Source organism: Sceloporus undulatus, chromosome 2, assembly GCF_019175285.1.
Source record: "Sceloporus undulatus isolate JIND9_A2432 ecotype Alabama chromosome 2, SceUnd_v1.1, whole genome shotgun sequence".
Lineage (NCBI taxonomy): Eukaryota > Metazoa > Chordata > Lepidosauria > Squamata > Phrynosomatidae > Sceloporus > Sceloporus undulatus.
Window position 1 is genome coordinate 198564353 of NC_056523.1, and position 27767 is coordinate 198592119.

Below are 27767 nucleotides of genomic sequence, written 5' to 3' on the forward strand. Positions count from 1 at the left end.
GGAAGAAGAGGAGGAGGCATCCCCGACCGTCCCTTCCTCCCCGTGGCTGTCTGGCAGCCACGGGAAGGGAGGGAAGGAGCAGGAGGAGGCCCCGCCCCCATCCCCTTCTCCTTGCGAGTGCCTGTGCCAGGGCCAGCCCTTGCAGGGAGAAGGGAAAGAGGAGGGAGGCCTGCCCCCTCCCCTTTTCCCCATGCGGTGCCTGTGCTAGCACCCATGGAGAAAAGGGTAGGGGAGGCGGGGGGATTCCCAACCTGGCGACCCCCAGGTTGGGAACCCCTGCCTTATTGGATTGTTTTGGTGATCAGCGCTCTGAGGCCTATTTTATGTAAAAGGGTTGCAATATGGAGGGTTCTTGAAACTGTGTTCTACATGTAAAACTGTTCAGGCTCACCATATGAATTGGCAGTTTCAATACAGTTTACTCTAAGTTGCTGCAAACTGTTCCCATTGGTGCTTTACAGACAAAATGGTTTCACAGCATCTCATCCAAGCATAAATGTCTCCCTGTTTCTGTAATGCAGTCATCAGTTCAGTTATGTTTCAAGAATTCCCATTGGTGAACCATTTGTGTGTAAACTGGGCCTTACATTGTGCTTAGTTAGGTTATTTTGCAAATTGGAAGGAAAGAGCAGGAGCTGGACCAGGGCTGAGTTTGCATGACAAAGACATGGTCTCTTAGAATTGCTAATTATAAAACTATCCATTAAAAAAATGAGACTGGATTTTTTCACGCACACTTTCATAGTTCCATTTGTAGATAGCATAACACTGTCACCATACTGTGTTGTACTTTCGTGTGTTCATATATATTATGTTAGAAGATACAGCAGCTTCTGTCTTTATTCTCTATGCTCTCTTCTCCATTAGGGATAAGATGGCTTCTTAGTCACAGAGAGATTAGTAACTTGATCTTCTTGTCTGTCTGTCTGTTTCCGCTGTCAGCTGCCTATCACAAAGCATTATGGGCAAGTTACATCATCTGTTTCAGACAAGATTACTTAAGTGACTGCTCTGTGTTGTAAAGAAAAGTAAGGCCCGATCGGGGCTACGTCAACCGCATGCTGTGGCCCCAGTCTAGCCTTTCAATGACACAAAAAGGAGCCATAAAAAGGGGCTCCCTTTTGTGCCCTCAAAAGGGCAGCATAGCCATGGCGGCACGGCTATATGCTGCTCCTTTTGTGCTCTGTCGTATGGATGCACACCAGAGGAGCACCATGACGCCACACGCCATACAGGGCCTAACTAACCCAAGCTGAACTCTTTCCATCTTATTTTTCTGACTTGTGCTGTCTGCTGTTTCCCTCTTCATGAGGAGGATATACTGTGTGGTGGATGCAGTGTGATGGGGTGCAGTTCACTCCTGGTGCAGAAATTGAGTTGGTGCATTGTCCCCAAAGACATGCAGTGCAACATCATGACCTGATACCACTTGGGATGGAAAAGATCGAGCCCAGGACCTCTCCACTCCAGTTTAAGTAAGGCCTGTCCATCCCCTTCTAATGATGTCTTTCGAAACACCTGATAAACTTTTCTACCTGAAAATGAGCAGAAGATTAATAACTAGATACACTTTCATGCAAGGGCTTGGTTTCATCCAAGGGCTCATTTGCACTTGCTTCTCAAAATACAAGGAGGCCAGGAGGTAAGAAAGACAATAGATGAGCTTGAAGCCTGTTCCTGAATTCTCACTTGCACTTCTTTTATTAGAGCAGTAACTAAATATTAAGGAAACAAATATGACTTGGAGTTACTAAGAGGTACCATATCTGTTTGCCTTTTCTTTTCTACTGAAGGAAGAAAACAGTCAACCTGATTTTACCTTTCCTGCTGGGTTTGAAGATCAAATTTTAGGTGTCTGTCAGTCACCAAAAACAGGAATCACAGGGCTTGCAGCTAGTGAACTTGCCCAAAGTACCACCAGCCTGGGAAGCAGCAGCAGCAGTGGAGACACAGGAAAGCCACACTATCAAACAGGTATGAACTTCCTATATCTGTCAAACAGGCATGAACTGTCAGTGTTTGAAATCGAGATATTGAAAACTGCCTGAGCTCAGTGGAATTCTTGCCAATCGTTACAAGGCCTCTTGGATATATGTTTGGTAGCACTGAGGAGGCCTGGAGTGGACCCTGGTGGCATAGTGGTTAAATGCCAATACTGCATCCATTCACAGCCACAAGGTTGTGAGTTTGATCCTGGGCAAGGCTCCAGGGTCCACTCAGCCTTGCATCGTTCCTTAGGTCACTAAAATGAGTACCCAGCTTCTTGGGGGCAATTAGCTTACACATTGTAAATTGCTTAGGGAGTGTTTAAGTGCACTGATAAGCAGTATAGAAATGTATTTGCTATTGCTATCACTAGGTAAGACAGTAGAGGAGTGTGAAGCCTATTCATGATCTGTCTCTGCAGTGAAGACAAAGAAAACCACAGTTTCCTTAATGCAGTAATTATCAAACTCTGCTTCTCCAGGAGTTTTGGATTGCGACTCCCAGAAGCCTCAGTCTTCTTGTCCAGTGGTCTGGAATTCTGAGAGTTGGTACCTGAAAGACCAGAATTTGGAAGTTACTGCCTTAGTATATCACACATTTGGTTTTAAAGACATCCAGTTGTGTGGAAATTGTGGGTGTGATCTTATAAGTTCTGCTGACACATGCTCCTAATTATAGAAGGCTAATTTGCATGTTACATTTAGGCTGTTTTTCCCCCCCTGTCAGCTTCAATAAGCAGCTTGGATAAACTAGTAATTATTGATGGAAGGAATAATTCATTATAGGGTTGCCCATGTCCTGAGGGTTTAGAGTGTGCCTCACAGCAGCGTCTGCATATGAGAATCATGAGCAACCAGCTTGCAGGTTATGTGAATAGGGACAAGTCCTTCTGAGTGAAGAAAGTACAACATAACATGAAATTAAATGGCAAAAATCTGCTTCCCAAGTTAACATGCATTAAAAAAATCCACAAATACATTTATTTGAACGTATTGGTGAGCTCACATAATTAAGATGAATAAATATCTCTTCAAGAAAGCTACAGGTATTTCTATAAACAAACCGTTAGCAGTACTAATATGTTAATAATTTATGCCAGTATGAAAGCAATTTCTGAGGCTCTTACAAGGATGCCAACTTCTCATTAACTTTTTAGCATTTTTGCCTAAGCCTCATCCATGATTGATTTAGCCTCATCCTTCAGTATAATCATATTTCTTTTTATACAGGTGAAGTTCTCTTCCCAAGAGGTCTGAAGGCTCCAGATTCTGATAAGTCTGAACATGGCTCTTCACACAATACCAGTTTGTCCAGCATCTTCCAGAATTGTGCAATGGAGGTAAAAGAGGTTTATCATCTGCTGAAAATAGATACTAGAAGTTGATTGCATTTCATGGTTATTATAAATCTTTTAGTACCTTGTAGTCTCTGATTATATTTAATTTTATGAAAATTAAAATCTTACAAACAAGAAAAGAATTTTTTTTAAATCAATGAAAATAATGTAATATAAGGATTTAGGATAATTTTTAAAGTTCCTTTGGAGAATGTTCACTATGTTGGAAAATGTTATAGAAATGTTCTGTAATGTCCTATACAGATCAAGTCCAAATTATTTGAAGGGCTGTATCTCCCTAAATATATTTTGAGATCCAAGCCCCTAAAATTGTCACATGATCCATGGCTGAGGCCTAGGTGTATAGATTTGGTTGGCTCTTCAGATATTAGTTTTTTATGAGTTTTTCAGGCTCTGTGGCTATGTTCTGGAAGAGTTTATTCCTGACGTTTTGCCAGTATCTTTGGCTGGCATCTTCAGAGAATGTTGGCAAGGAAGTGAGTGGGGTATCTATACTGTGTGACCCTTGGTTGAGAGGAACTAATTTGCTTGTTAACCTGTGTGTTGGTATGTTATTGAACAGCAAGGCCTCAGGGTGTCCATTTAAGTAGAGATCTGTTGTCTTCTGGGAAATCCCCCCCCCCCCCCGACCCTGGTTTTCATTTGCACTTGCTGGCTCTTCATTTTGGTGTTTTTCAGAAATGGTAGCCAAACTTTATCTACTTTCAGGGTTTTGTCTTTCCTGTTGTAGTTGTCTCAGTGTTTGTAGATTTCAGTGGCATCCCTGTGCTTTCTGACCTGATATTTGTTGGCATGGTCCAGAATTTCAGTATTTTCAAATAACATTTTATGCCAAGGATGGTTTATAACATGTTCTGCTACTGCTGATTTTTCTGCTGACCCAGTCTGCAGTGTCACTTGTATTCCTTGATTTGTGTTCAAACATTGAATTTGGTGGTCCCTATGTAGACTTCTCTGCAGCTGCATGGTATGCAGTAAACTTCTGCGGCCATGAAAGGGTCTCTCCTGTCCTTTGCTCAGCGCATCATTTGCTGGATTTTCTTGGTTGGTTTCTAGATCATTTGGAGGTTGTGTTTCCTCCCCAGTTTCCCTATTCTGTCTGTGACTCCTTGGATGTATGCTGAACAAATACCTTCTTCAGATATTGTTTACACAATCAAACCAGTTGTGTACAACATGTACAATAACAGGTGTTGCAAAACAAAAAAGGTTATTGATGCAAACAGCCATGTGAAATTAAGCCTGAAAGTACAGTATGCCTGTGCCATACGCGGTTGCAACTATACATGGCTTTCAGCATATGCTGAAAGCCTTGAGGGAACCTGCGGGAGTACGCAGGGTGTCTCATTAAGGTTAATGGGGTGTGCGCCCATGGTGCATACGCCACCGCGCCATGCACAAACCCCATTACTTTCAGTGGGGCTCGAGCATACGCAGAGGTTTTTTTTTACGGGGGGGTGGGTGGGTCTGGAATAGATCCCCTGTGTATAAAAAGGGCACACTGTATAAACTGTGTACTCTTGCATTCATGTCTTCTTTGCAGGGTTTCTATAGGCATCTGACTGGCCACTATGAGAATACTGGGCCATGCAAGCCTTTCTGTATGAGCTACATGGAATTCCTTATATTATAAATTTAAAAACAGAGGTCTGCGTTTTGGATATTTTAAAGTGGATCCCTGTGTGAGTTTATTCTATTTTATTTTATTTGGACAGGTCTTAATGTCAAGTTGCTCTCAGTGTCGCGCCTGTGGAGCACTCGTTTATGATGAAGAAATCATGGCAGGATGGACTGCAGATGACTCCAATCTGAATACTACCTGCCCATTTTGCAGAAGCACTTTCTTACCTCTTCTTAATGTGGAGTTTAAAGACTTGCGTGGTCTTGCTAGGTTGGTAGATTTGCTCTATGTGACACCTTTGTCATTTTATGTATATTTGACAGTCTTATGCAGCTGATTGGCAAATTGAATTTGACAGTAGTTAGAAAAAAGAACTGAACCTTTAAATGCCCATTAAATTGTTGCTTGATTACTTCCTAAGCATGGATAGTCTTTTATTTTCATGAGAAAATAAGTGTGTTTATTTCAATGTCAGTTTTTGCCTGGACATTGTTATTATCAGTCAGAGTGTAAATCTTAACTGGGATGGGATGCCTGTTTGAATCCTAGAGTCCAGTGTAGTTACATCTGAGATTATTGGTAAATTTGGGGGTAGAGTTAAAAGTTACAAAGGACAGTATTTTGCATTTCAGCCTTTCCATTTTGTTTTGCTTTTATTCCTATTCCTTATTTAGCCTGCTTTTGAAACCAAGTACCTCTGGTGACAGTTTACACAGCAGTAACATTCCATTAACCACTGATTCCTTGGAGCAGAAGCCTGTTTCCAGTCCTGCCACTGACTTTATGAGTTTTTCAGAAACCTCCAATGCCAATCAGACCATCACTGAAGAAAGCAGCACCACAGCAGTGCAGAGGTATCGCAAGAAAAGGGGCAGAAAAACAGACAAAATTAATTTGAGCCACTTGAAAACCAGTCACAGGCAGTAGCCATCCAATGTTGGACTTCCACTGATAGAACTGTGGATCCAAACACAATTGGGAGAAGGGTGATCTTTCTTGCTACAGTCCCTGTGCATCCCAAAATCCAACTCTGCAAAATGAGGAAACCACCCAGAGCCAATTTGTGGGATGCTCTGAGGGCTACAGGAAGGAGGACATGGGAAAATGATTCCATCATGCTTGCATTTAGAACATGTTGGTTCTAAATATGTTTTATGTACTCATCATAGGCACAGTGCTGTGCACAAGAAAACCATATTCATTTATCAGGTGCAAGACAAACTGAGACAAGTAGAAGTATTGTAAGGCTGAGGCTCACCACCATTCATGACATTTCCTATATATTGAGATAGGCAGAAATGTTTTTAACAGAATTATTGTGATAACGTGCAAGCTAGGTTTCAAAATATGTTGTATTTTGAAAGTACTGTAGAAATCCTTTCAAGCAAATATTGATAAATAGTGTAAACAAAATGGAACCACTAAGAAATCGGAAGTTCTTGGTCTACTTGGAAAATTCCCAAGGATTGCAGATGTAAAAAAATATTTAGGGAGAAAGTACCTAAATGTTTATCCTTCCCCCGCTCCCCCCAAAAAACAGGCTAATGAAGATTGATCTTATTAGTGGGTCACAGAATAATTTGTCTGTTAGTGGGAAGAGACACAGAAGAGGGAGGGAATAAAAAGAAATGTTATGGATGACAACATGATGGCCTGGAACACTGCAACATTTTATTGTATTGTGTTTTAAGTACTGGTATAGAGGCAGCAGAGGTTAGAGATCTCAAAGACGCCCGGCCATCTGTTACAAGCAACACATCAAAACGAGGGACTTCTCTGACTCGGAGCCACAGTGTTGGTGGCCCCTTGCAAAATATTGATCTCCTCCAGAGGCCATTTCATGGAATTTCAACAGTGAGCCTGCCTAACAGTTTGCAGGAAACTGTGGTAAGTTCTTTGCTTGTTTAACTAATTCACTGTTGGCAGTAGAGATGCTTTGAGATCACATGTGTGTTATAGAGCATCTTGAGCCCCTCTTTCTGCCCTTTCTTGCTAAGAAATAAAAATGCATGTACATTTCATCTCAGTTGCATTATAATTTTCAAACATGTTATGGAAGATTCATCTTAATTATGCATAGTTGGATTGACACTATTCCCACAGTAATATGGCTTATAAGCAGCAATAAGCAGTTGTAATGACATGATGAATTGTAAAGGGTTAGACCAATTAAAAGTTGACACAGTGGACTTTACAAGTAAAGATAGGTCCATTACAAACGGGCCTTTGCGGCACCCCTGTCATGTGCTAGGGGTTGGCTGAGTACCTAGCGTCCATACTGGCCTCACCCCTAGCACGTGGGTGCCACCATTTTGACGTATCGGACGCATAGCATCTGTACGCCGCGCCCCAGATGTGATGCTGCGAGTGCGCGAGTAGTGCCTCGTGGCGTCCCATTCGGGGCGCAAGAAGAAGCGCCATTTTGGTGCTTCTTCTTCGCTGCGTCTGGGAACTGTGCGGTTTGGCTGCTGCGGTTCCCGGACACAGCAACCGGCAGCGGCAGAGCGCCGCTTTTCGGCGGTCTGTAACCCGCCATACTTATTTTGGGGAAATAATTTAAACAGTTGATGGGCAAAACCCTCAAAGGAAAAAATCTCCTTTTCTTGTAATATTCTTTGCTTTGTATTCCTTTTTTATCCTTTTTTCTTTACTTTGTCTCATTTGTAGAAAGCAGGAACTAAAATTGGAGAAAGCGAAAAAATGACAAAACTAATAAATTAAAGGTACAGCACGCCCTCGGCTTACGTGGGGGATCTGTTCAGGACCCCCCCCCCCCACATAAGCTGAATTCCGCTCATGCTCAAGCCCCATTCACATGAATGGGGCTTGTGCATGCGGCAGCACAGCGGCATGCACCCCTCATGTGAATGGGGCGCGCCACCCTGCGTGCTCCCACACGGCTTTGCACTTATGATCAAAGCCGTGTATAGCACGCCCGCGTATGACGTGGGCGCACTGTACTCTAAACAGGTCTGCCTGTCACAGCAGGAAGTTAAAGTTTTATATATACTAATTGGAATAAGATCATATGTGTAATAATTTAAAACAGAAGGAATATATTGCATTGAAATCTCTGGTTTACATTTTTTGTGATTAATGTTACCATATTATGAGATGTACTTATTGAGTATATATAAGATGTATGTGTGTATTATGTTTGTCTTGTTTGTATGTTTTCTTTGTATTAAAACTCTTTAAAATAATAATAATAAAAAAGTAATACAGCTTGCATACTTCTAGCAGCTTTTCAATTTGACAGAAAAGAAATTGATATAAAACCTGATCCAGGGCTGTTTGAAAACTAACTACCAGTTATGTTTTTTAGGATCCCATGCCAAAAAGGACAAATCCTCTGCCTCTTTCTGTGCCCTATTTGAGTCCATTGGTACTTCGGAAAGAGTTAGAATCTTTGTTGGAGAATGAGGGAGAACAAGTGATCCATACCTCAACGTTCATCAATCAACATCCTATTATTTTCTGGAATTTAGTGTGGTATTTCCGGCGTCTGGACCTCCCAAGTAACTTGCCAGGACTTATTCTGACATCAGAACACTGTAATGAGGGTGTGCAGGTAGGTCCTGGAAAGATGTTTAATGTATTCTGTGGAATTTTCTTTCTTGTAATGATGGGCTAATACACTGGCTGATTTTGAACCAGCATCCTCTCTATTCATTCTGGAGACAGAAACAAATATTGAGAGAATTGAATGACAGCGTTGAAATAGAATCATAGAGTTGGAAGAGGCCTCAAGGGCCCTCATGTCCAATCCCTTGCCATGCAGGAAGACACACACACAAAAAACCCCAACAGATGGCCATCCAGCTTCTGTTTAAAAACCTCCAAAACCTCCACCACAGTCCAAGGCAGTATATTCCACTTGCAATTTAAAATCTGTTAATAAGATTAATTTTAATGGATGCTGCTGATAGTGACAACTTCAAAAAGTTAATCCTTTCCCCCTTCAACATGTTGAAGGGAAAATACTTAGAACCCAAGCTAGAGACACATCCCATGGGTTTCAGTAAAAACAAGCTAAACACTACCAGTTATTCAGTAAAATAACTAAAATTGAAAACAGTTTACCTTGGTGTTGTAATTATCAACTTTTAAATGCTGACACAAAGAAAATGAGAAAGAGAAAGTAGTTATAGAATGATGATGTGACCATGCAGTCATTTAAGAAATAATATGATTTGGCTGGGAATGAGCTTCAGTGGACAGGTCATTTAGCAGATCATGATCATTATATGAGGCATTTCAGTTTGTAAATGTAATCATATGAGATATCCCTTGTTGCTGTGGGGATCCTGTCCGCTGTGTAAATATTCCTAAGTAAATGTTTTTCCCCGTCCCACCTAATAATGAACGTGTGTGTGTGTGTGTGTGTGTTACGGATATGATGCAAATCCTTTTCTGCTTTTGAATTTGGCTTGGATTTACATCAGAAGGCACAATCTCTTTTAGTGAGCCACTCCCAGTTCTTTAGAGAACTCAGCCAACACAGAATGAGATTAGCATTGTATACTTGGCATTGCAAAACTATTGGCAGAGTTCTGTCTGTGGGAAAGTGATAAACAAGTGTGTTTCCTCCATGTTTAGCTTCCTCTGTCAAACCTTTCTCAAGACAGCAAGTTAGTGTATATCCAGTTACTGTGGGACAACATCAATCTTCATCAAGAACCTGGAGAGCCCCTGTATGTCTCCTGGAGAAATCTCAGTGAGTAAAGTGGATGTTTCAAAAATGGGGTCTAGAAACTATGGAATGTGTTTGCTTTTTTATAAAAAAGGCTCTCCTCACTTGTGCCCAAAATGCATCATATTTTCCAAAATGACCACCTACTTGAAAGTATATTGTTTATTCCGTTGCTCAGATCACAAATGCCTTATGTCTCGCTGAGGCAGGTCAGAAACCAGATTAAACAATTTGGGCACTTGCTTCTATAATTTATTAAGTCTGTTTAAGGCAGCAGGTATTTGTTGTCTCATTTTTAGTTTTCTAGTAAAAGCCCTCCATAGATGCACAATTATTAAATATTTGAAAAACAACATTGTCAGCGCTTAATGGTACCATTTTTTGTATCTATTAGTAACCAGGTTGGAAGAATTGTTGGTTTTGTTTCCACTGTTTGAAAGTCAAAAGACAGTGGATCAAGTTAGTCAAATCCTTAGCTTTCCAGGTAAAACTATAACAGAAGGGATCAATTGTAAAAAGCATTTCTTCTGATCTCACTTTGTACAATTCAACCTAAACAAGTATGTCAGCCTCATCTTGCTGTTTGCAGCACTTAATAAAGGAATATGGATCTCTTGTACATATAATCAGTCTGTGTGCTATGACACACACACACATTTAGAAGCAAATGCTATTTTTAAAGATCTCATTGTAATGCTGAATTGGGCAATACAAAGAACCAACATACTAAAAACAACTGGCAGACATCAACTCCATCCAGTACCTCAAAAAAAATCTTGGTAATACAACATAATGTCCAATCTTTTCATTTCTTCTTCCTTCCTGCTTTCTTCCACTTTCCATGCTGTTTCCTGGTTTCCCCCCTGCCCTCCTTTTTCTCTTGTTTTCCTTGTCTTTTCTCATCTAACCTCTTGTTAGTCTCCTTTTCCATATTCTGTTTTTTCTTCTCTTCTTGTTACCTCCCTTACACAGCAAACACATAACAATTCATATTTCACTTCATCTTTTCAATTTGCTGTTTTTGTGCAGATTCCTCTGAGAAAAAACCCCCAGTGAATTCAGAAGAGCAACAAGCAATAAGCACTTTAGTTGACAATATCAAACTGAGTATTCAGCATAATGACGTCATTAAACCAATAAACCTCCTTGTGGAGAAAGTTAAGCAGGATGGAAAACGACAAAGGTAAATCATAGGGCCACTTAAAGCTTCTAAATATGAAAACAAGAGGTGGCTGCTTTCTTGGAAGTCTCTCAACTGTCAGGCATGCTCACATATGAATCATGTTTAATGTGTACTGATGTTTTGCACTTGAGGAAGTTAGTGTATGGGATGGGATAGCTTACTGTATGAATATATCGAGTTCACTGATACAATCATTCTTAAGTAGCACCTATATATATATACAGTGGTGCCTCGGGTTACGAAATTAATTCGTTCCGCGGCTAATTTCGTAACCCGAAAAACCTTCGTAAGCCGAATTGCCATAGGCGCTAATGGGGAAAAAAGCCGCGGCTCCGCTTAAAACAGCGCCGGAGTTTTTTCGTAACCCGAAAAAACTTTCGTAACCCGAAACAATAAATCCCTATGGGATTTATTCGTATCCCGAAAAATTCGTAACCTGGGTATTTCGTATCCCGAGGTACCACTGTATATATATATATATATATATATAAAAATGTCTGTGGCCAAACATGATAAAAACCGTTCAAACTCAAGTAAAGTCTGGAGCCCTTTAGAGAGTGCTTCCTTGTTACTCATAAATCAGCAGAGGATATTTTGCTTGCAAGGGCAGTTCAGACTGATTGGCATTACTGCTGCATGGTAAATTGATTATTAGAAAGCCCTGTGACTATTTGACCTGTCAAATTCCTTAACAGTGAGACTTGCCAATGGAAATCTAATTCACATTCATTCTATTAAAGGTAGTATAACCAATTGGCAACATGATAGGAAAAGCTAAATTTGCCTTAATGTTGAAGTATATTTTTATGGGATTGAACTTTTCCCTAATATGTGCATTTATTTTTTTAATAGGAGTTTTTACAGAGAAATCCTTTTCCTGTCTCTGGTGTCCCTTGGGAGAGAGAATATTGACATTGGTAAGAAATCATTGGTGGGGTGTGTGTAATTTTTTCTGTATGTCATGAAGGAGATGTTTAACATTCTTGTACTGATCAAGGAACAAGCCTGCCATAGATTTCCAAACGTTACTAGGTTTATGGCACATAGGTGACACCTTTAAAATCAAGGTGGTTTCAAATAATAGCTCTGAATGTCATGTTTTTAAAAATGGGGATGGGGTGGGTGTCAACTGTTTATTTGAAGAATATGGGAAAGCCCAAGATACAACCCAAAACCATATCAACACCTGGTACACATCATTATCTGAATGGGTGCAGAATCATTTTGTGTTACATGTTAAAACTTTAATTGTGCCGAATTCTTGGCCCGAAGATCAGTCACCACCACTCCTCTTTTTGACCCACAATAAAAAAGTGTGTCAGTCGATAACCCATCTTACTAGTCATATTTAAAAAATATATACTGTATTCAGAAGCCCAAAGAAGTCCTAACTATCTGTCTCCACCTGGGAAAGGGTATATTTTGTCTGATCTGCACTTCAAAAATAATGCAGTTTTATACTGCTTTAACTGCCATTGCTCCATACTGTGGAACTCTGGGAGCTGTAGTTTGTTGTGGCACCAGAGCGTGTTGACAAGGAAGGCTAAATATCTCACAAAGCTACAAATCCCAGAATTCCATTGAGTCATGGCAGTTAAAGCAATGTCAAACTGCATTATTTCTCCTCCAGTGTGGGTGGCTGACTGAAACGTTTATTGTAGGGAGCTAAATTATAATATAATATATTTAATAATATTTAAGGAAAAGTAAATGTAACTTCTGCAAGTTTTCTGTCCACTCCAACTTTGCTCTCCTTGTTTATAGAGGCTTTTGACAACGAGTACAGAGCTGCATATAAAAGCCTTCCAAAAGAAGTCCTTGAAAAGATGCTAACGATAGATGCACCACCCAGCAGTAGTGTTGAGTGGTGCAGGAAATGCTTTGGAGCACCAGTCATTTAAACTACCATCAAGTATGATGAAAAACAAAGGAGGAAACAAAACTGGGAATGTACTGATGTGGATCCAGGTTCCACAACCTGAGGTAAAGTGGCTGCGCCCAGTCCATTTCAGGAGTAAATGTAGCACTCTTCTGTGACAGTTTGGTAATCATACTAGCCCATGACATAAAGTAAATATGCTAGTTCAAAGAACCACTTGGTTTTGAATTGACCATTAATTTTACATACACACTCTCTATTCCATCCTTTTCCATCTCATGTCTGGAAGAAAATGACAGTGGAAACTGACATTTATTTGGTGACTTCCTTTTAAAGACTTGGGATGTTAGAATATTTCATTTTAGCTGCCCATTTGCCCAAGAGCACATTAAATTAATTTATGTAAGGAAGAGCCCTTGTTTAAAGAGGCATCTGTTCACTGCATGTATGTTTCAATTGTGAATTGCCATTCTTTTCCCTTGGACTAGAATATCAAACTGTCAGTTTTGTTAATACCCATTATCTCTAAATCAGTCACCATCCTGGGCCATAGTTAAAATGTAGCCTTGGTTTTGGTTCTTGTAAACTTGTTATTTACTCATTTTCATACTATACTACAGTACTTTAAATAATTTTAAACTGTATATACAATTGTTATTTTCTCCCAAACAATGATGGGTTTCTACCCTGAGTGATTCTAAGGCCTTTGTGTAAAAGAAAGTGGAGAGTAAATGAATCTAGGGTACATAAAAGGGTATGAAAGGGTATACCATATACTTTTTTAGAATTCATGTAAAAGTATAAATATGCACATGTGTATGGGAAGGGGGCAAAGAAAGCTTCAGGTGCACTAATGCCTCATCCATGCTCATCTTTCTAACCTGTGGGACAATATATATTTTTTGCACTGTCCAAGTTAAATTCTTTTATCATAAATGTATTTATACTCACACACTTGAAGATGTGTTTACTGAGAGTGAAAAAAATTTGTAAATGTTCTTAAATTTTTTAATATCCCTGGTTAACTGCCAGTTGGTCTTGGAGGGGGGGGGGTTACTTGGATTTACACCCTGTATTTCTTGACAGTCCATGGATGTTTATCTAACATCTGACAGCATTGGTGTGTAGTAGTCCTGCTTCTGTTCAGCCCACAGGGTGCTGTAAACCTTAGGGATGTTCATGGATTGCTTTATGAAGCAGATCCACAGGGAGGAATTTTGTGGATAATGATTAAAGCACAAACCAATTGTGGTTATGAGTGCATTCTGCCTATAGTCATCTTTATGTTTCATACTTTTGTAGTACTAGCACAAAAATACAGCGCAAAGCTGGGCAGGATTGTGAGCATTTTAATTACAACACAATCATCCAGTCTAGCAGTGAGAATTTTGCACTTGTCAGAACAGTTTGGCACTTTAGGTTCAAATATATCTTCTGTTAATGCTAAGCAATGTTTCAGAATATATTTGCCGAGAATGTTTTTAATGTGCCCTTCAAAAAGCATAGTACGTTAGCAGTGTCCATTGTGTCCCTGCTGTTTCTCAAAATGCAGATCACTAGTGTCTTAAACTTGCCTGTAGAATTGGTTGGTAGTTGTTTTTATCTCTTATCCCTCTTCCCTAAATGCTATGAATTTTCACATACAAATGATTGTTAATAAAATAAACCCTTACAAAAACACTTCTGTATGTTTATATTTCTGTTATGATAACAGTGGACTACAGCTCTGGGGACCAGGGTTCAAATCCCTGCTCAGCCATGGAAACCCATTTGGTGACCTTGGGCAAGTCACACTCTTGCATTGTTAGAGGAAGGCAATGTCAATCATCACCACCCTGGCTGAACAAATGTTGCCAAGAAGACTCCACAATGGGGTTTCCATAGGTCAGAAATGACTTGAAGATGCACATGACAACCTATTTTTTTAAAAAACCACCATTGCATTTTTGTTTTGTTCTAAACACAATTTTCCACTTCACTTTTGGTGTTTCTAAATGATAGGTTGTAACTCACCACAAAATACACTATTGATAGCATGCAGTAGTTGTGGTTCCTTTGAACTATTGACATGGTGGTTGTATTTGTTGAATGCAGATCAGGTGATGACACATCGAAGGCATGGTTTCATAATTGCTGTGAAAGCATGGGAAACTCAGTTTCCCAAATGGAAATTAGCATGAGGAAGAGGTGTAGCATGGAATCCTCCCATGCAATCCACACTTCTGACATTATTCTGGCAGCATGTTTTGGAGCAGTGATAGAAGAACCCACGTACTAAGCCCAACTCTTAATGGATTGAATGCTGTATTTTGGGCCAATACCAAACCACTTTTCTATTGTAACGTATCACCTTTTACACCTATAGATCCATGGAAGCAATTTTCAGTGTCTTTCAATCACATCTTGATGGGCAGAAAATGTCAAACTGAGTTTATGCCCACAGGACTAGAAACGTGCTTGAATTCAGCTATGCTACCCATTTGACATCTGTAGAAACAAAATATGTTTCTAAAGTGTGTTGCCATTTATGGTTTGGAATGTAAACAAAAAGACAGAGATAGTAAATATGGGTATGCAAGTTATGTGACTACATGCTATACTTCACAAATATTGTACCCACTACCTTAGCCTCAAATGAATGGAACTAATTTGACCTGTTTTTAAAATGCCAGCTCTGAATTCACCTTCTAATATTTTTAAATATCAATTAACACTTCAGAAAACATTAAACCCATCAAGGCAACTGACAAATGAGGTAAAGGCAAATACCTCGCATATATTCAAGCAAGATAGATTATGGGCAGCAGCCTGAATGACAAGGTAATACAAATCAACATCAGGAATGCAAATATTGTAAACTTTGTACACCCAGAGCACATGACAATCTATTTTTAAAAATGCCACAATGCCAGAGCGTTTCTGAAAGGGCAGTCTAGCCTAACTATGTGTATAAATGCACTGTCTCAGGAGGACATTTTGAAGGGATGGAGCTGAAATACCCAAGTGGTGGGTTGGCAATGCCCAAAAGAGAAACCGTGATACCTCTCATGTAAAACATATACAAACTAGACGGAGAGGGGCATGGGGTGAAGGAAGGACATCATTGTACCTTGTCGGCATACGCATGGGCACACTTCACTGGTATTATTTACTACGCTTGCATAAAGCTAACATTTCTGTGTCCAGCTTCAAGTTATTTCTTTGTGTTGAAACTAATTATTTATAAAAAGTGTCCAAAATGTAGTTTGGGTTACTCATTAATCAAAGACCATACTTGCAACATCTAGCCAATAAGCTCTTACATTTATTTAGTGTAATAAGTGGTAAGCGTTCAACCTGTCCCAATTTGGAAGTGAAGATTTCTTAGGGCATCTTAAAGCCTTAACATTCACAGGTTCACAGGGACAGCTATCCAATGGGATGGTAATCACCAGCACTTTGCTCCTGAGATGGATCACATTGTATCAATGCAGCAAACTCATGCTAAGAGAATTGTTCTAGTTCGTGCAGCTCTGATCCTATTCTGCTATGCATTCATCGTTCTCCATGTTAGAAAAGAAGGCTGGAAACTACAATCATGTATTTCAGAGCAAGTACAAAAGGGAATATTTTGTGTTTTTACAATTCAAAGCAGCAAGAGTTCTTTATGGACCTTAAAATGTTTATTATGTCAGGTGGGCAAGGAAAGATTGAATAAAATGATTTAAGATGGGAGATTTTCCATTACTAATGAAATAAACATACAGAATTCAGTTATTTGAATTGTTCAAATGTGGCATGAATTCATTGTGATCTAACTCACGTTTTTGTAGATGAATTTTAAAAGGCATTCATATTTCCTGTCTACTTTTGTATGGGTATCCTGCATCATTTGCTAATGTTATCTTGAAAATTAAAGTATACAAGCCCAACTTCTGTGTGCTTGTTCTTTAAAAAATTAAAGCTGTATGTCCAGAACTACAAAGCCTGGCAGAAGAAATGCTATAACAGGTATTTCTCAACATATAATTTGTTACAAGATATAGTAATCACCAATGTAATTAAGTGTCTGCACATCAACTTCTAGTGCAGGTTAATGGTAGCAAGGCATATGTACACCTAATGGTAGGTATACTAGAGTATGACCTAAAACAGTTGTGACTGCTCAGTTTTTCATTATTGGACTTTAGGATATGGTCCTCACAGCATAACCTCAGAGTAAGGGAGGATAATCCCCCTCCCCCCACCAATATTGCTGGGTTGCAAATATCAGCATGCCTTACAATTGGCTGTGCTGCTTATAGCTGGCTGAAGGGCCACTTTCCCCATCGCTGCTTTAGAGGTTCTGACTTATGACAGCATGAAAACAAAGTGCCAATAATAGGCATAGCATTATTTCCCAGTAAGAAGCAAAAGGGCACAAAAATAATAAAGGTAAATCAATATGAAATAGGTGTTACATCTGCAGTAGGGGTTGGCAATTCCAGTGTGGCTTAGAATAAAATGCTTTTCTCCTTTTTATGACTATGCTTTTCCCTCCATCTGCTGGATCTCCATTTCAAATTCCAATAAAGATACATTTCAAGACTAGGGCATGACTATATTTTTGACAATTCAGTATTTCACTGGCTTTCTCTCATTTGCACTTAGATCCAGAGGAGAAACCAAACTAGCTCAGGGTGATTAGGGAAGCAGCTGGAAGCTACCCCCAGCTCCATTAATTTCAGTAACCTCTTCTCATTCAGAATTTATGGTGGAACACAAGCAAAAGTGTTGTAGGGTAGCTGCAGCCTTACAAGGATCCGGAAGCTGGCACAGAACGTAACTTTTACTGTTCCCCTCACTTTTTAATGTGCTGGAGTGACTGCAGAGTCTGCTTGGCACAGGAGATTGTCAATGCAACTAAACTGTACAAAAACACTCAATTCCACTCTCCCATTTAGCTGTAGACATCACTAAAAATAGTGTACAAACAGCCCCAGGAGGCAGTTTACCTTTATGAATAGTATGTAATAGTTTACATAAACTTCAGAGACAATAAAAATTGCCCAAGAAGCACTGAAAAGCAAACTTACATGCCCCTTGTTAGAAAACAGGTCTGCCCCAACCACCAATTTATTTGGCACCCAGTAACAGTATGAAACATTTTTAAAAACCAATGTGAATACAGTTAATATGTTAACTTTAAATTTTATTTCAAGTTTTTTATGAACACAGTTCACTGTTTACTTCTGGCTTGATTCAGATTTAGATGTGGAGGCTCTCAACGAAGAAAGTCTACGTCTCTTGGCTATTTGTTCTTGACGTTTTTCCTTTGCCTCCTAAAAAAATGAACAAGCACTACAGGTCACCACAAAACAGCATGCTGATTGACTGTAAGATGCTGCCACACCTTACAAACACATTTGGGAAACACGGCCCTTTCAGAATTGCTGGACTAGAACTCTGGCCATCCCTCAACATGAGGTATACTAGTTAGGTTAATGGGACATACAGTCTGACAACATCTACAAATTGCCAACTGGACTATAAAGTCACAGTCATATATATGAAGTTTTCCCATTTTTAACCACAATCTGAGTTCTTATTTTTGATTTTGTCAATTCATCAAATGTGGAAGTGCAATTTCATTAGAAAGCGCTTAGACAGTGTCTTCAGCTAAAATCTTAACTTTAAAGACCTTACTTAAAATCAGCTATGAACTTATATACAGCCTTAAGTAAGTCACACTGGGCCTCAAATTCCTCATTTGCAACAGTTTAGTAAGATTATATATATGAAATGTTTTCAGTGCTTAACTCAGTGGTTCCCAACCTTCCTAATGCCGCGACCCCTTAATACAGTTCCTCATGTTGTGGTGACCCAAACCCATGAAATTATTTTCATTGCTACTTCATAACTGTAATTAAATAGGTGTTTTCCAATGGTCTTAGGCGACCCCCCATGAAAGGGTCATTTGACCCCCAAAGGGGTCCTGACCCACAGGTTGGGAACCACTGGCTTAACTAGTACTGTCTTTCTGCCCCAACTGACAAATCTAAATGCTTCATAAAAGTACCACAAGTTATTTTTAGTTGAATGTGCTAAAAGTGAGCAATATAGATCTAATATCTGTTCAAGACTTGCATCAATATTCGTGTATTCATTTTTATATCCTGGATTTTTGTAAAGGAGACTAGGATAGCATACATGATTCTTCTCCAACCAATTTTATGTTCAAATCAGCTCTGGGAGACAAACTGATGTCTAAAGGAAGAAATCTACCTGACCAAGGGATTTCTTAATTCTACTCTACACCATACTGACTCAAACTGTGTTGCACAGAAACAAACATACCTTCATTCTCTTGGCCAGAAGCTTGGCATATTCTGCAGCTTCTTCCTTATTCTTCTGAGTACGTTGCTTTTTTAGAGCAATACGCCTGCGTTTATGCTGCAGAACTCTGGGAGTTACCAAACGCTGGATCTTAGGTGCTTTGGTCCTGGGCTTCTTGCCTAAGCATGCAAAGACAGTATGAATAACAAGATGGCTATCATGAAGTTTAGAACAAGAGTTTACAGTTAAATAGCTGGACTACTTCATTTTTCTTTACTGCTGAAGTCATTTTCAAAACAGTGCCTATGTTGACTCTTGCAGCACGAAGAATCCTCTGGCACCTGAAGGACTATTGTAGTTAATCTTCTCCATCTACAATACCATTTGCAAGCATGTGTACAATATTTATGACTTGAAATTCCAGATAGTGTCCCATGCATTTGATCAAGTGGAGCACAAAACAAAAAGCTCACATAATCATAAACTATTTAGTCATAAAAGTGCCACAGAACTTTCCATTGTTTTTTTTAAGTTAGAGGTTTCCCCTTTGACAAGACTGTCTAGTTGTATCCAACTGTAGGGGTCAGTGCTACTCTCCATTACTTAGCCGAGGGAGGCAGGGTTGTCAGAGACAACACTGTGAACATGTAGCCAGTATGACACACAGAATGCTATTAGCTTCCCAGGAAGTGGTACCTATTTATCTACTTGCACTTTTACATGCTTCTGAACTGCAAGGTTGGCGGAAGCTGGGACTAGTGACAGGACCTCACTTCATCAGGCAGTGCTTGGGTCCCAAACCACAGATCTTGCAATCGTCAGTCTTAACTGCTAGGCCAACCCATCCCTATCTGTTGCTTTTACCAGTGATGAAAAATCTGTCCTGTAAGTACATACACATTTAAAGCACACATTCATTCTGTATTTATTCTCCTCTCCTCCAGAGACAGGACAAAAGAACAAAATAATCAACAGGAAAACACTAAATAATGTACCTTTCTGCAAAGAATGAAGGCATGCATTCCCACCTGCGCTATGACAAGAATGTAGAAATGTATAAACTGAGAAAACATTTGACAAAGGAAATAATACACTGACCAGTGCACATCTTCCTTGCCAATTGCAAAGGTATCATTAAACCCGAAAGGGGGTTCAGCTACTCAAGCATTTAAAGACCACATAGCTCTGTCACAAAGCCACAGAAGTTAAGCTTACATCCTGCTATGCATCCAGCAGCTGTGTATAAAGAACATGTCAGGATGCACTGAGCTTGCACATTGAAACAGGATATTCCAGCAGGTGAAATACTCTCATGTCCATGCAATGGTCGATGCATGGAGTCCCTTCTGATACATTCTCAGTGTGTGGCTAATAGGAAACCATGGCTAGTTTGCATGGCCATAAAACTCTTCTCTATTGTTTTTTTAGTGCAGCAGAGAGTTCACTGAAACGTCCTCTATATTAAGACTAGTTATTCCCAGCTTGATGCATCCATGCTCTCTTCAAGCTGAGGTTTAAAGACATTAACTACTCTTGTCTTTATTCTGCTTATTAGCTACAATGACAATACAGTGGTACCCCGGGATACGAAAGCACCGCGTTACGAAATTTCCGGGATACGAAAAAAATCAATAGGAAAAAACTGTTCCGGGATACGAAGGTTTTTTCGGGTTACGAAAAAAATTTTGGTGCTTTTCGGCGCTTTTTCGCACGAAATCGCGGCTTTTTAGCGCTAGCGGCTATGGCTTTTTTGGGTTGCGAAATCTTTTGGGTTACGAACACTGCGGCGGAACGAATTATTTTCGTAACCCGGGGTACCACTGTAGTGTGATGTTTTGGCGACAAGTACTGTGTTCCCAAGCAGCAACTCAGAACTATTGTGCAGGATCATTAGCGCACATAAAGGTCCACAGCTGCAACCTTGTACTGTAACTATAATTCATCTGAAGCTTTCACGTATACACAACGATCTCTAAGCTGTTCAACATACATCCCAAGGAAGACCTTCCTTAAAGTTCTTCCAGTCGTTTCATTCATTTCACCAAATATTATTTGTCCCTTCACACCTATCATTAAAAGACATATACATGTACTTTGTATACTATTATGTATAGATTCTTTATAGTATTCTTCATGGATTTGAAGAGCTGGCTAGAAAATAAAATTAAGCCAGATGGCTCCAGTCGTTTTTCCCCACCTCAAAACCAATCTGCTTCCATTTCTGTGAAATGATACTGCACAGTCTAAGTATCTGACCACTATCTGATTTAATAGATGGGTTAATATTGTTTAGAAATGTTGTTTTCCTACCTTCCTTGTTCAATGGTTTTCTTACAACATATTGACGAACATCATCTTCTTTAGAGAGATTAAACAGCTTTCGGATTTTGCTAGCCCTCTTGGGACCAAGTCGACGAGGCACAGTGGTGTCAGTCAGCCCTGGAATATCTTTCTCACCTTGACAAGTTGCCAGACAAAATCAGTATTATTTTCAACAAGAACCACACTCATAATATTACACATTGAGATTCCAGTATTTTCGATGCCATGCATTACAAAACCGTCTTAAGGCAAGGCAAATAGAAATGTGAGCCACCCAGTTTCTTCATTACTCTCATTATTTTCTAGCCTCTAGTGCAGACAATGACATGTATAGAATTTCCTACAACCTAGTTTCTTTTCCTTACTTCACTGGCCGCAAATACAATCGTTTCCACTCCTAGTCAATGAAAGTTTAATTATGTACATTTGAAGCCATGCTGCCCTCAAGATCAACCTCTTTCAACCTTTACTCTTCCAATTATTTTGAGTATTTGCTCTATAAGCAGATCTTACAATTGTCTTATAATTCTCTAAGATAATGGAGGCTCCCCTGAAGAGAAAGAGAAATGGCTGTGCCTCTCTTTGTATACCTCTGACATACATTCATCTCTATAATTGTGTTTTCCACCCCTTAAGTAAATTAAGGACATTTCCAGTCTTGTGTCTACCAGCATCTTGGATTATGACCAAAAGACAATCTACTGTGAAGATAATACAGCATGCATGGGATTTGTTCCCATTGATACATGTTATGAAAAACAGAAATCAATCAGAACTGCTTTCTTTAATGAGAAGCACTATTGGAGGCAACCTCAAAGCTGGATACAAATGACCAAGAAATACTACCAGAAGACAGCCTTGTGAGGTAAATGGAGTCCTTTTGTTTCTAAAATATCTTCTCACATCCGCTTGTTAGCAAGTTTGTAAGAACAAGCTGCCCACCAAACAGTTCCATTCTAGTTAATCCCAAAAACAAATACCAATTTGCTGATGCAAATGGATTGTCTGAACACATTTTACAATGGTCACTACAAAGCTGTTCACCAGGCAGTACACCAGATCATCACCTAGAAACAGGGAGAAGATCACATGGCTGGAAGTAGCAACTTCTCATATTTACAATACATTAGCATGAATTCTTGAGCATCCTAATAAACTGCAATTCACTTATAAGGACTTTTTTTTATTCATGATAATGTGTAAAATACCACACTGTTAATCTGATATAAAAAATACAGTGGTACCCCGGGATACGAATGCGCCGCCTTACGAAATTTCCGGGTTACGAAAAAAATCCATAGGAAAAAACTGTTCCGGGTTATGAAAAATTTTTTGGTGCTTTTCGGCGCTATTTCGCACGAAATCGCGGCTTTTCCCCATTAGCGCCTATGGCTTTTTCGGCTTACGAAGCATTTCGGGTTACGAACGCGGCGGCGGAACAAATTATTTTCGTAACCCGGGGTACCACTGTAACAGCCAGCACAGATCCCATAAAGAGTCATGGGTAAACTCAACATTGCCACTTGCAAGAAAGCACAGCTTCCAAATGACCATTGCAAGAAATGTGTGTAACTCTTAACAGATTTAGCTAGTCACGTCTTGTCATTTTAGATAGAAAAACTCACCTTTCTTTACAATGACCAGATTCAAGACACTTAAGTTAGCATCAACAATGCAACCGCGAACAGATTTGCGTTTCCGTTCTCCGGTTCTCCTGGGACGATAGCACGAGTGACCCTTACTGAGTAGCAGGCGGACACGTCCATGAGTCAGGACCCCTTGCTTCATGGGGAAGCCTTGCTTGTCATTGCCACCACTGATGCGGACAACATATCCCTGAAACAAAGAGGAACTTAGACCTCACTCTCAATAACACTTTTAAACAAATAACTGCATTTTCTTACTTGCCCTATGTGCAGATAATCTGTTTCCTAAATATCATTTGGGTTATTTTGGCAGAAACCATAAGCCTGCTTTGTTTGAACATCAAGCATTAGATTATCTCTGGATTTCATTTCAAAAATATTCTAACCAGGTCTGTGAGAACATTAGTTTTTAATTATTTCAAATATTAGAAATAAGCAAATATGTCATGTATGCAGAGACATCCTCAGTTACGACAAAGCTAATTCAGGTGATTATTGTAAAGACCCATTTTCAAAACATCTCTACAAAACCTCACCAGTTTTTCCCTCATGTACTTATCTGGAATTTCAGCAACCATAATTCAATTTGCAATTTATTAAAGATAAAGCTCTAGTTAAACAAGACACCATTCTGCACAGGAAAAAAAAACTTCCTATATTGAACCTACCTGCACAAAACCTCTACCAAACTTTTGTATATTTTTATGATAACTTATATTGTTTTATATAGATGATTTTAGCTGTTAATTAAATAAATGTTACATATTCCCAATGTGTCTGGGAGTAATACCACTGACTACAAGTTCTCCTTTCTTTACTGGAAACTTGTCATGGAGTAGGAGCCAGCGATTTGTGGACCAGATCCATCGCTTTGAGTAACATTGTTCTAGAACACAGCAACATGCTCTGCAAGCACTGCAATGGAAGCCCAGGAGTGGCAAGTAAGTCAGCTTTCAAGGAAACAAAACTACAAGTGCTGCTCATCAAACCAGAGGAACACTTGATGTTTTAAAGATATAAGAATTCCCTTCAAACAACTTTTAAACCTACTACTATCATGTCACAGATAGTACCCCCCCACACACACACACTTCTTTCCACATTTTTGACTTACAGCAACCCTAAAGCAAACCTATCATGGGGTTCTCTTGGCAACTTACCATGGCCATCCTCTAAGGATGAGAGTGTGTGACGTGCCCAAGTTCACCGAAGAGGTTTATACGGTTGAACTGGGATTTGAACCCTGGTCTCCAGTCGTAGTCCAAGACTCTAAACTTTATACCACGCTGGCTTCACTAGATCTTAATTTTTTCAAGTCCTAGTCCATTTCTCAAACAAATGCATTGCATTGGCCTAACAGGGCCATTAAGACAATCACATCTTTGGCCTTAATAGCCTCCAAATCTTACTGTGGCAATGAAGACATTGTCACCACAAAAATCCAAACCCTTGTGGGGAGAGAAAAGCAGGAGCTCAATGCTAAACTCAATCCCTACATGCATAAGATCCCAGGTCCTGCCCCTGGTGCTTCTGTCTGACTAAAGTCTGCAAATCCACTGCCAGCAGGAATACTGAACTAGACAGATCAATGAAACTTGGTTTTCCCAATCATAAGGTTCCCTCAAATCAACTAATTCTTCCCAACAGGAATTCAAGGCAATCGCAAGTGTTGCGCCATTTTGCACTGCTAGGGCCTGGGCTCCCTAAATCTAAGGGCGCATCTACACTTTAGAAATAATCCAACTTGATACCTCTGTAACTGCCATGGCACCATCCTACAGAACCTTGGGATTAGTACTGTAGTTTTGTATGATCCTGTGGCAGAGAAGGCTTTAAATAAACTCTTCTTGGAAGAGTGTGAGCTCTTGATTGAACTATGAGCCTCAGTGGTCAGGAAGGGATTGGAACGTCTTGGCCAAAGCCTCTGAATATTTGTGTATGATCTTTACTTCCTATCTAGATCAATCAATCCAACTACATGTCTTCTTTTTCAACTGTAGCTGCTTCAAGTCCCTATGTGTTAGGGGAAAAGCAGGGTATAAGATAATAATAATAATCCCCAGGTAGATATGTTTGGGCTAATATGTTGGCTCTCCCAACACCAGGAACCCATCCATAGGATGGCACCGTGGTGGATAAAATGGCATCAAGCTGTGTTATTTCTTCAGTCTGGTGTGTTGCCTTACCTTCCACTCCTCGCCCAGAGCATCCGCGGAGACCTCCGCCGTCATCCGCTTCTCATAGAAGGTGCGGAGCTTGCGCTCATCGTCCACTTCAATGAGCTTCTGGCAGCCAGTGGCCGGGAAGGAGATGTTCAGCTGGAATCCAAGCACCGACAAAGGAGGGAAAATTAGCAAACAGGGATCAGCAGCATTTTCCTCACAACACTAAAAGTGACAGCCACCCAGTCCTCCAGCTAGGGTTATGGCGTCAGGCTCCCCGGGGAAAGCAAAGCGCAGGGACACTTGGCTGGCTCAAGTGTGCAAAAACCCAGTGGGTGATCCTAGGCAAGTCACTCACTCTCAGCCTCAGGGGACGGCAATGGCAACCCCACCTCTGAAGAAATCCACCAAGAAAACCCTGTACGTAACAGGTTTGCCTTAGGTTTCTCTTGAGTCAGAAAGAAGGCACACAACAACAAGGCAACCCTATCAAGGGGTTTTCTTGGCAAGACTGGTTCACTGTGGGTTTGCCTTTGCCTTCCTCTGAGGCTAAGGGAGTGTGACTTGCACTAGGACACCCAGTGGGGTTCATGGCTGAGGAGGGATTCAAACTCTGGTCTCCAGAGTCATAGCCCAACACTCAAACCACGCTGGTCCTGGACCACTGGGAGAATGGGAAATGAAAGCAAGCAGGCAGGCGAGTGAGCTCTGGCGCATGCGCAGCACTGCAAAATGTTGGCAGCAGCCTAGTCCCATCCAACAATCTTCCCTTCCCGCCCGGCTCCCTCTCCGCAATCCGTCTCAATCCGTCGCGGGGGCGTCATTCGTTGAACCAAGGCCTGCCCCACCGTATCCTCCCCGAAGCCTCCTCCCCAGCAATGCCACTATTTCTAGGGCCCGGACGAAGCCGTCGCCAACAGCGCCCACTTCTTCCTTTACCTTCATGGCAGCGACGCGCCCGATCGCTTCGGATCCGCCACGGGAAAGAGGCCGCACTTCCGCCCAGCCGGAAGTCGGAGAGAGGGAGCTCTCGCGAGACTGGAAAGGAGAAAAGCGAGATATAGGTCTGCTAACTTATCGCTTTAAATGCGGTCCCTGCCTCCCGTTGCATTTTGGGGTTTGTAGTTTAGGGAGCGGCGTTTAGAATATACAGTCAGAGAGCTCTTAAGCCACACTGGACTACAAAGCCGGACTCCGCGAGGCTCTCGCGAGACTGGAAGGGAAAAACGCGAGATATATAAAAACAATAACAAAAATAATTTGCCACTCTGTTATTTTCCTATCTCTATCTTTTCTAAGAGAGCGATAGAGATAGGAATATATATATATATATATATATATGAGTTAGAGATAGGAAAAGAATAGAGTGAGAATTAATTTTGTCTTTGAAAGCAAACGTTGCTGTTCTTTGCCCTTTTCTGGCTGCCTCCACACTGTAGAAATAATGCACTTTGACACCACTTTAACTGCCACAGTTCAATGCGATGGAATTCTGAGATTTGTAGTTTCGTGCCAGGGAGCTCTGGTGTCACAAAGATCTACACATCCCAGAATTCCATAGCACTGAGCCATGCAAGTTAAAGCAGTATCAAACTGCATTCTTTTTGCTGCCAGGCAGCAGCTTCTCTCTTCCCTTCCTCATGTTTTATTGGGATGTTTTACTTATCTTTCTTTGCAACAACAACAACAACCAATGCCAATTAAAAATGATTTAATGCTGTTTTGTGTAGTAATTAAAAAAAAATTTTTTTAAAAAAAATCTGTGAAGCTTTTTGATAGACTTTTAAGGCTGCATCTGCACAGCAGAATTAATGCAGTTTGACACTGCTTTAACTGCCATGGCTCCATCCTATGGAACCCTAGGATTTGTAGTTTGTTGTGGCACCAGAGGTCTCTCTCAGGGAAGGGTAAATACCTCACAAAGCTACAAATCCCTAAATTCCATAGCATTGAGCCATAGCAGTTAAAGTGGTGTCAAAGTGAATTATTTCTACAATGCAGATGCAGCAAACAACAAGAAGAAGGACAACCTCCCCTCCCTGAAATAAAGGATAGGAAAGAAAGAAAAGGGTGGGGAAATACAGCAAGAAAAGGAAAGAGAAGAAACAGAAAGAAAGAACATAAAAATTACTTCACATCTTCACACCAGTGGTTACTAACATATGTTATAGTCTTTAAAAAAAAGCTTTTGATGCTTCTCTCAAACATCATACCTGCACAGAAGGTTGAACAGTATGGCATCTATTGGAAAAGAAGGACATCTAGTCACCCCAGACTGGCATCACTGGCATCATGAGGATGGTGCTACCCCATTGTGGTAACTCATGTTGTCACACACACCCACAGCATGTAACCATCCCACATCTCCAGTGAGTAGGAGCTGCTGGCACAAGTGGGGATCCAGTCTTGGTTGCCTTCCTCCATTCATGGAGCAAAGACAGAAGAAGGAGAGGTCCTAACTAAACATTAGGGAGAATTTCCTGACCATAAGAGCTGTTTGACAGTGGGCTTAGTAAACTGCCTCAGAAGATGATGGGCTCCAAATGTTTGCTGGTAGGTTGTTAAAATACAGGTTAGGTGGAATACCCTTCAACACAGATGAAAACAGGGACACATGTGGCCAA

General features: G+C 40.4%; 2 protein-coding genes across 5 annotated transcripts in view; one reads left to right on the forward strand and one right to left on the reverse strand.

Moving 5' to 3' along the window:
• Positions 1-14399, forward strand: part of DENND4C (DENN domain containing 4C) — a 98835-nt gene extending 84436 nt beyond the window's left edge. For all 4 annotated transcript variants that reach the window (XM_042453397.1, XM_042453396.1, XM_042453398.1 and 1 more), the window contains 10 exons: positions 1794-1974; positions 3216-3325; positions 5059-5234; positions 5639-5818; positions 6656-6851; positions 8290-8535; positions 9564-9681; positions 10687-10840; positions 11693-11757; positions 12605-14399. In XM_042453397.1, coding sequence (XP_042309331.1) covers positions 1794-1974; positions 3216-3325; positions 5059-5234; positions 5639-5818; positions 6656-6851; positions 8290-8535; positions 9564-9681; positions 10687-10840; positions 11693-11757; positions 12605-12741 — 1563 coding nt within the window. In that variant the 3' untranslated portion in view covers positions 12742-14399. The remainder of the gene's footprint in view (positions 1-1793; positions 1975-3215; positions 3326-5058; positions 5235-5638; positions 5819-6655; positions 6852-8289; positions 8536-9563; positions 9682-10686; positions 10841-11692; positions 11758-12604) is intronic.
• A 3473-nt stretch (positions 14400-17872) lies between these two features.
• RPS6 (ribosomal protein S6) lies at positions 17873-27419 on the reverse strand. The gene is made up of 7 exons (XM_042453400.1): positions 27357-27419; positions 26083-26181; positions 25168-25299; positions 22961-23171; positions 21324-21470; positions 19035-19192; positions 17873-18019 (listed from the first exon to the last, which is right to left on the reverse strand). The coding sequence occupies exons 1-7, from the start codon at positions 27402-27404 to the stop codon at positions 17924-17926; spliced, it is 891 nt and encodes a 296-aa protein (XP_042309334.1). The 5' UTR covers positions 27405-27419; the 3' UTR covers positions 17873-17923.
• Between the last annotated feature and the right edge of the window lie 348 nt (positions 27420-27767).

Excerpts from the sequence above, each read along its gene's own strand:
- RPS6 (XM_042453400.1), bottom strand. The coding sequence starts at position 27,404 with ATGTCCTTCTTTTCCAATAGATGCCATACTGTTCAACCTTCTGTGCAG. Across the intron at positions 23,172-25,167 it reads CTCTGGGCGAGGAGTGGAAG|GGATATGTTGTCCGCATCAG; the intron begins GTAAGGCAACAC and ends TCTTTGTTTCAG. Across the intron at positions 18,020-19,034 it reads TTCTGGCCAAGAGAATGAAG|GAGGCAAAGGAAAAACGTCA; the intron begins GTATGTTTGTTT and ends TCATTTTTTTAG.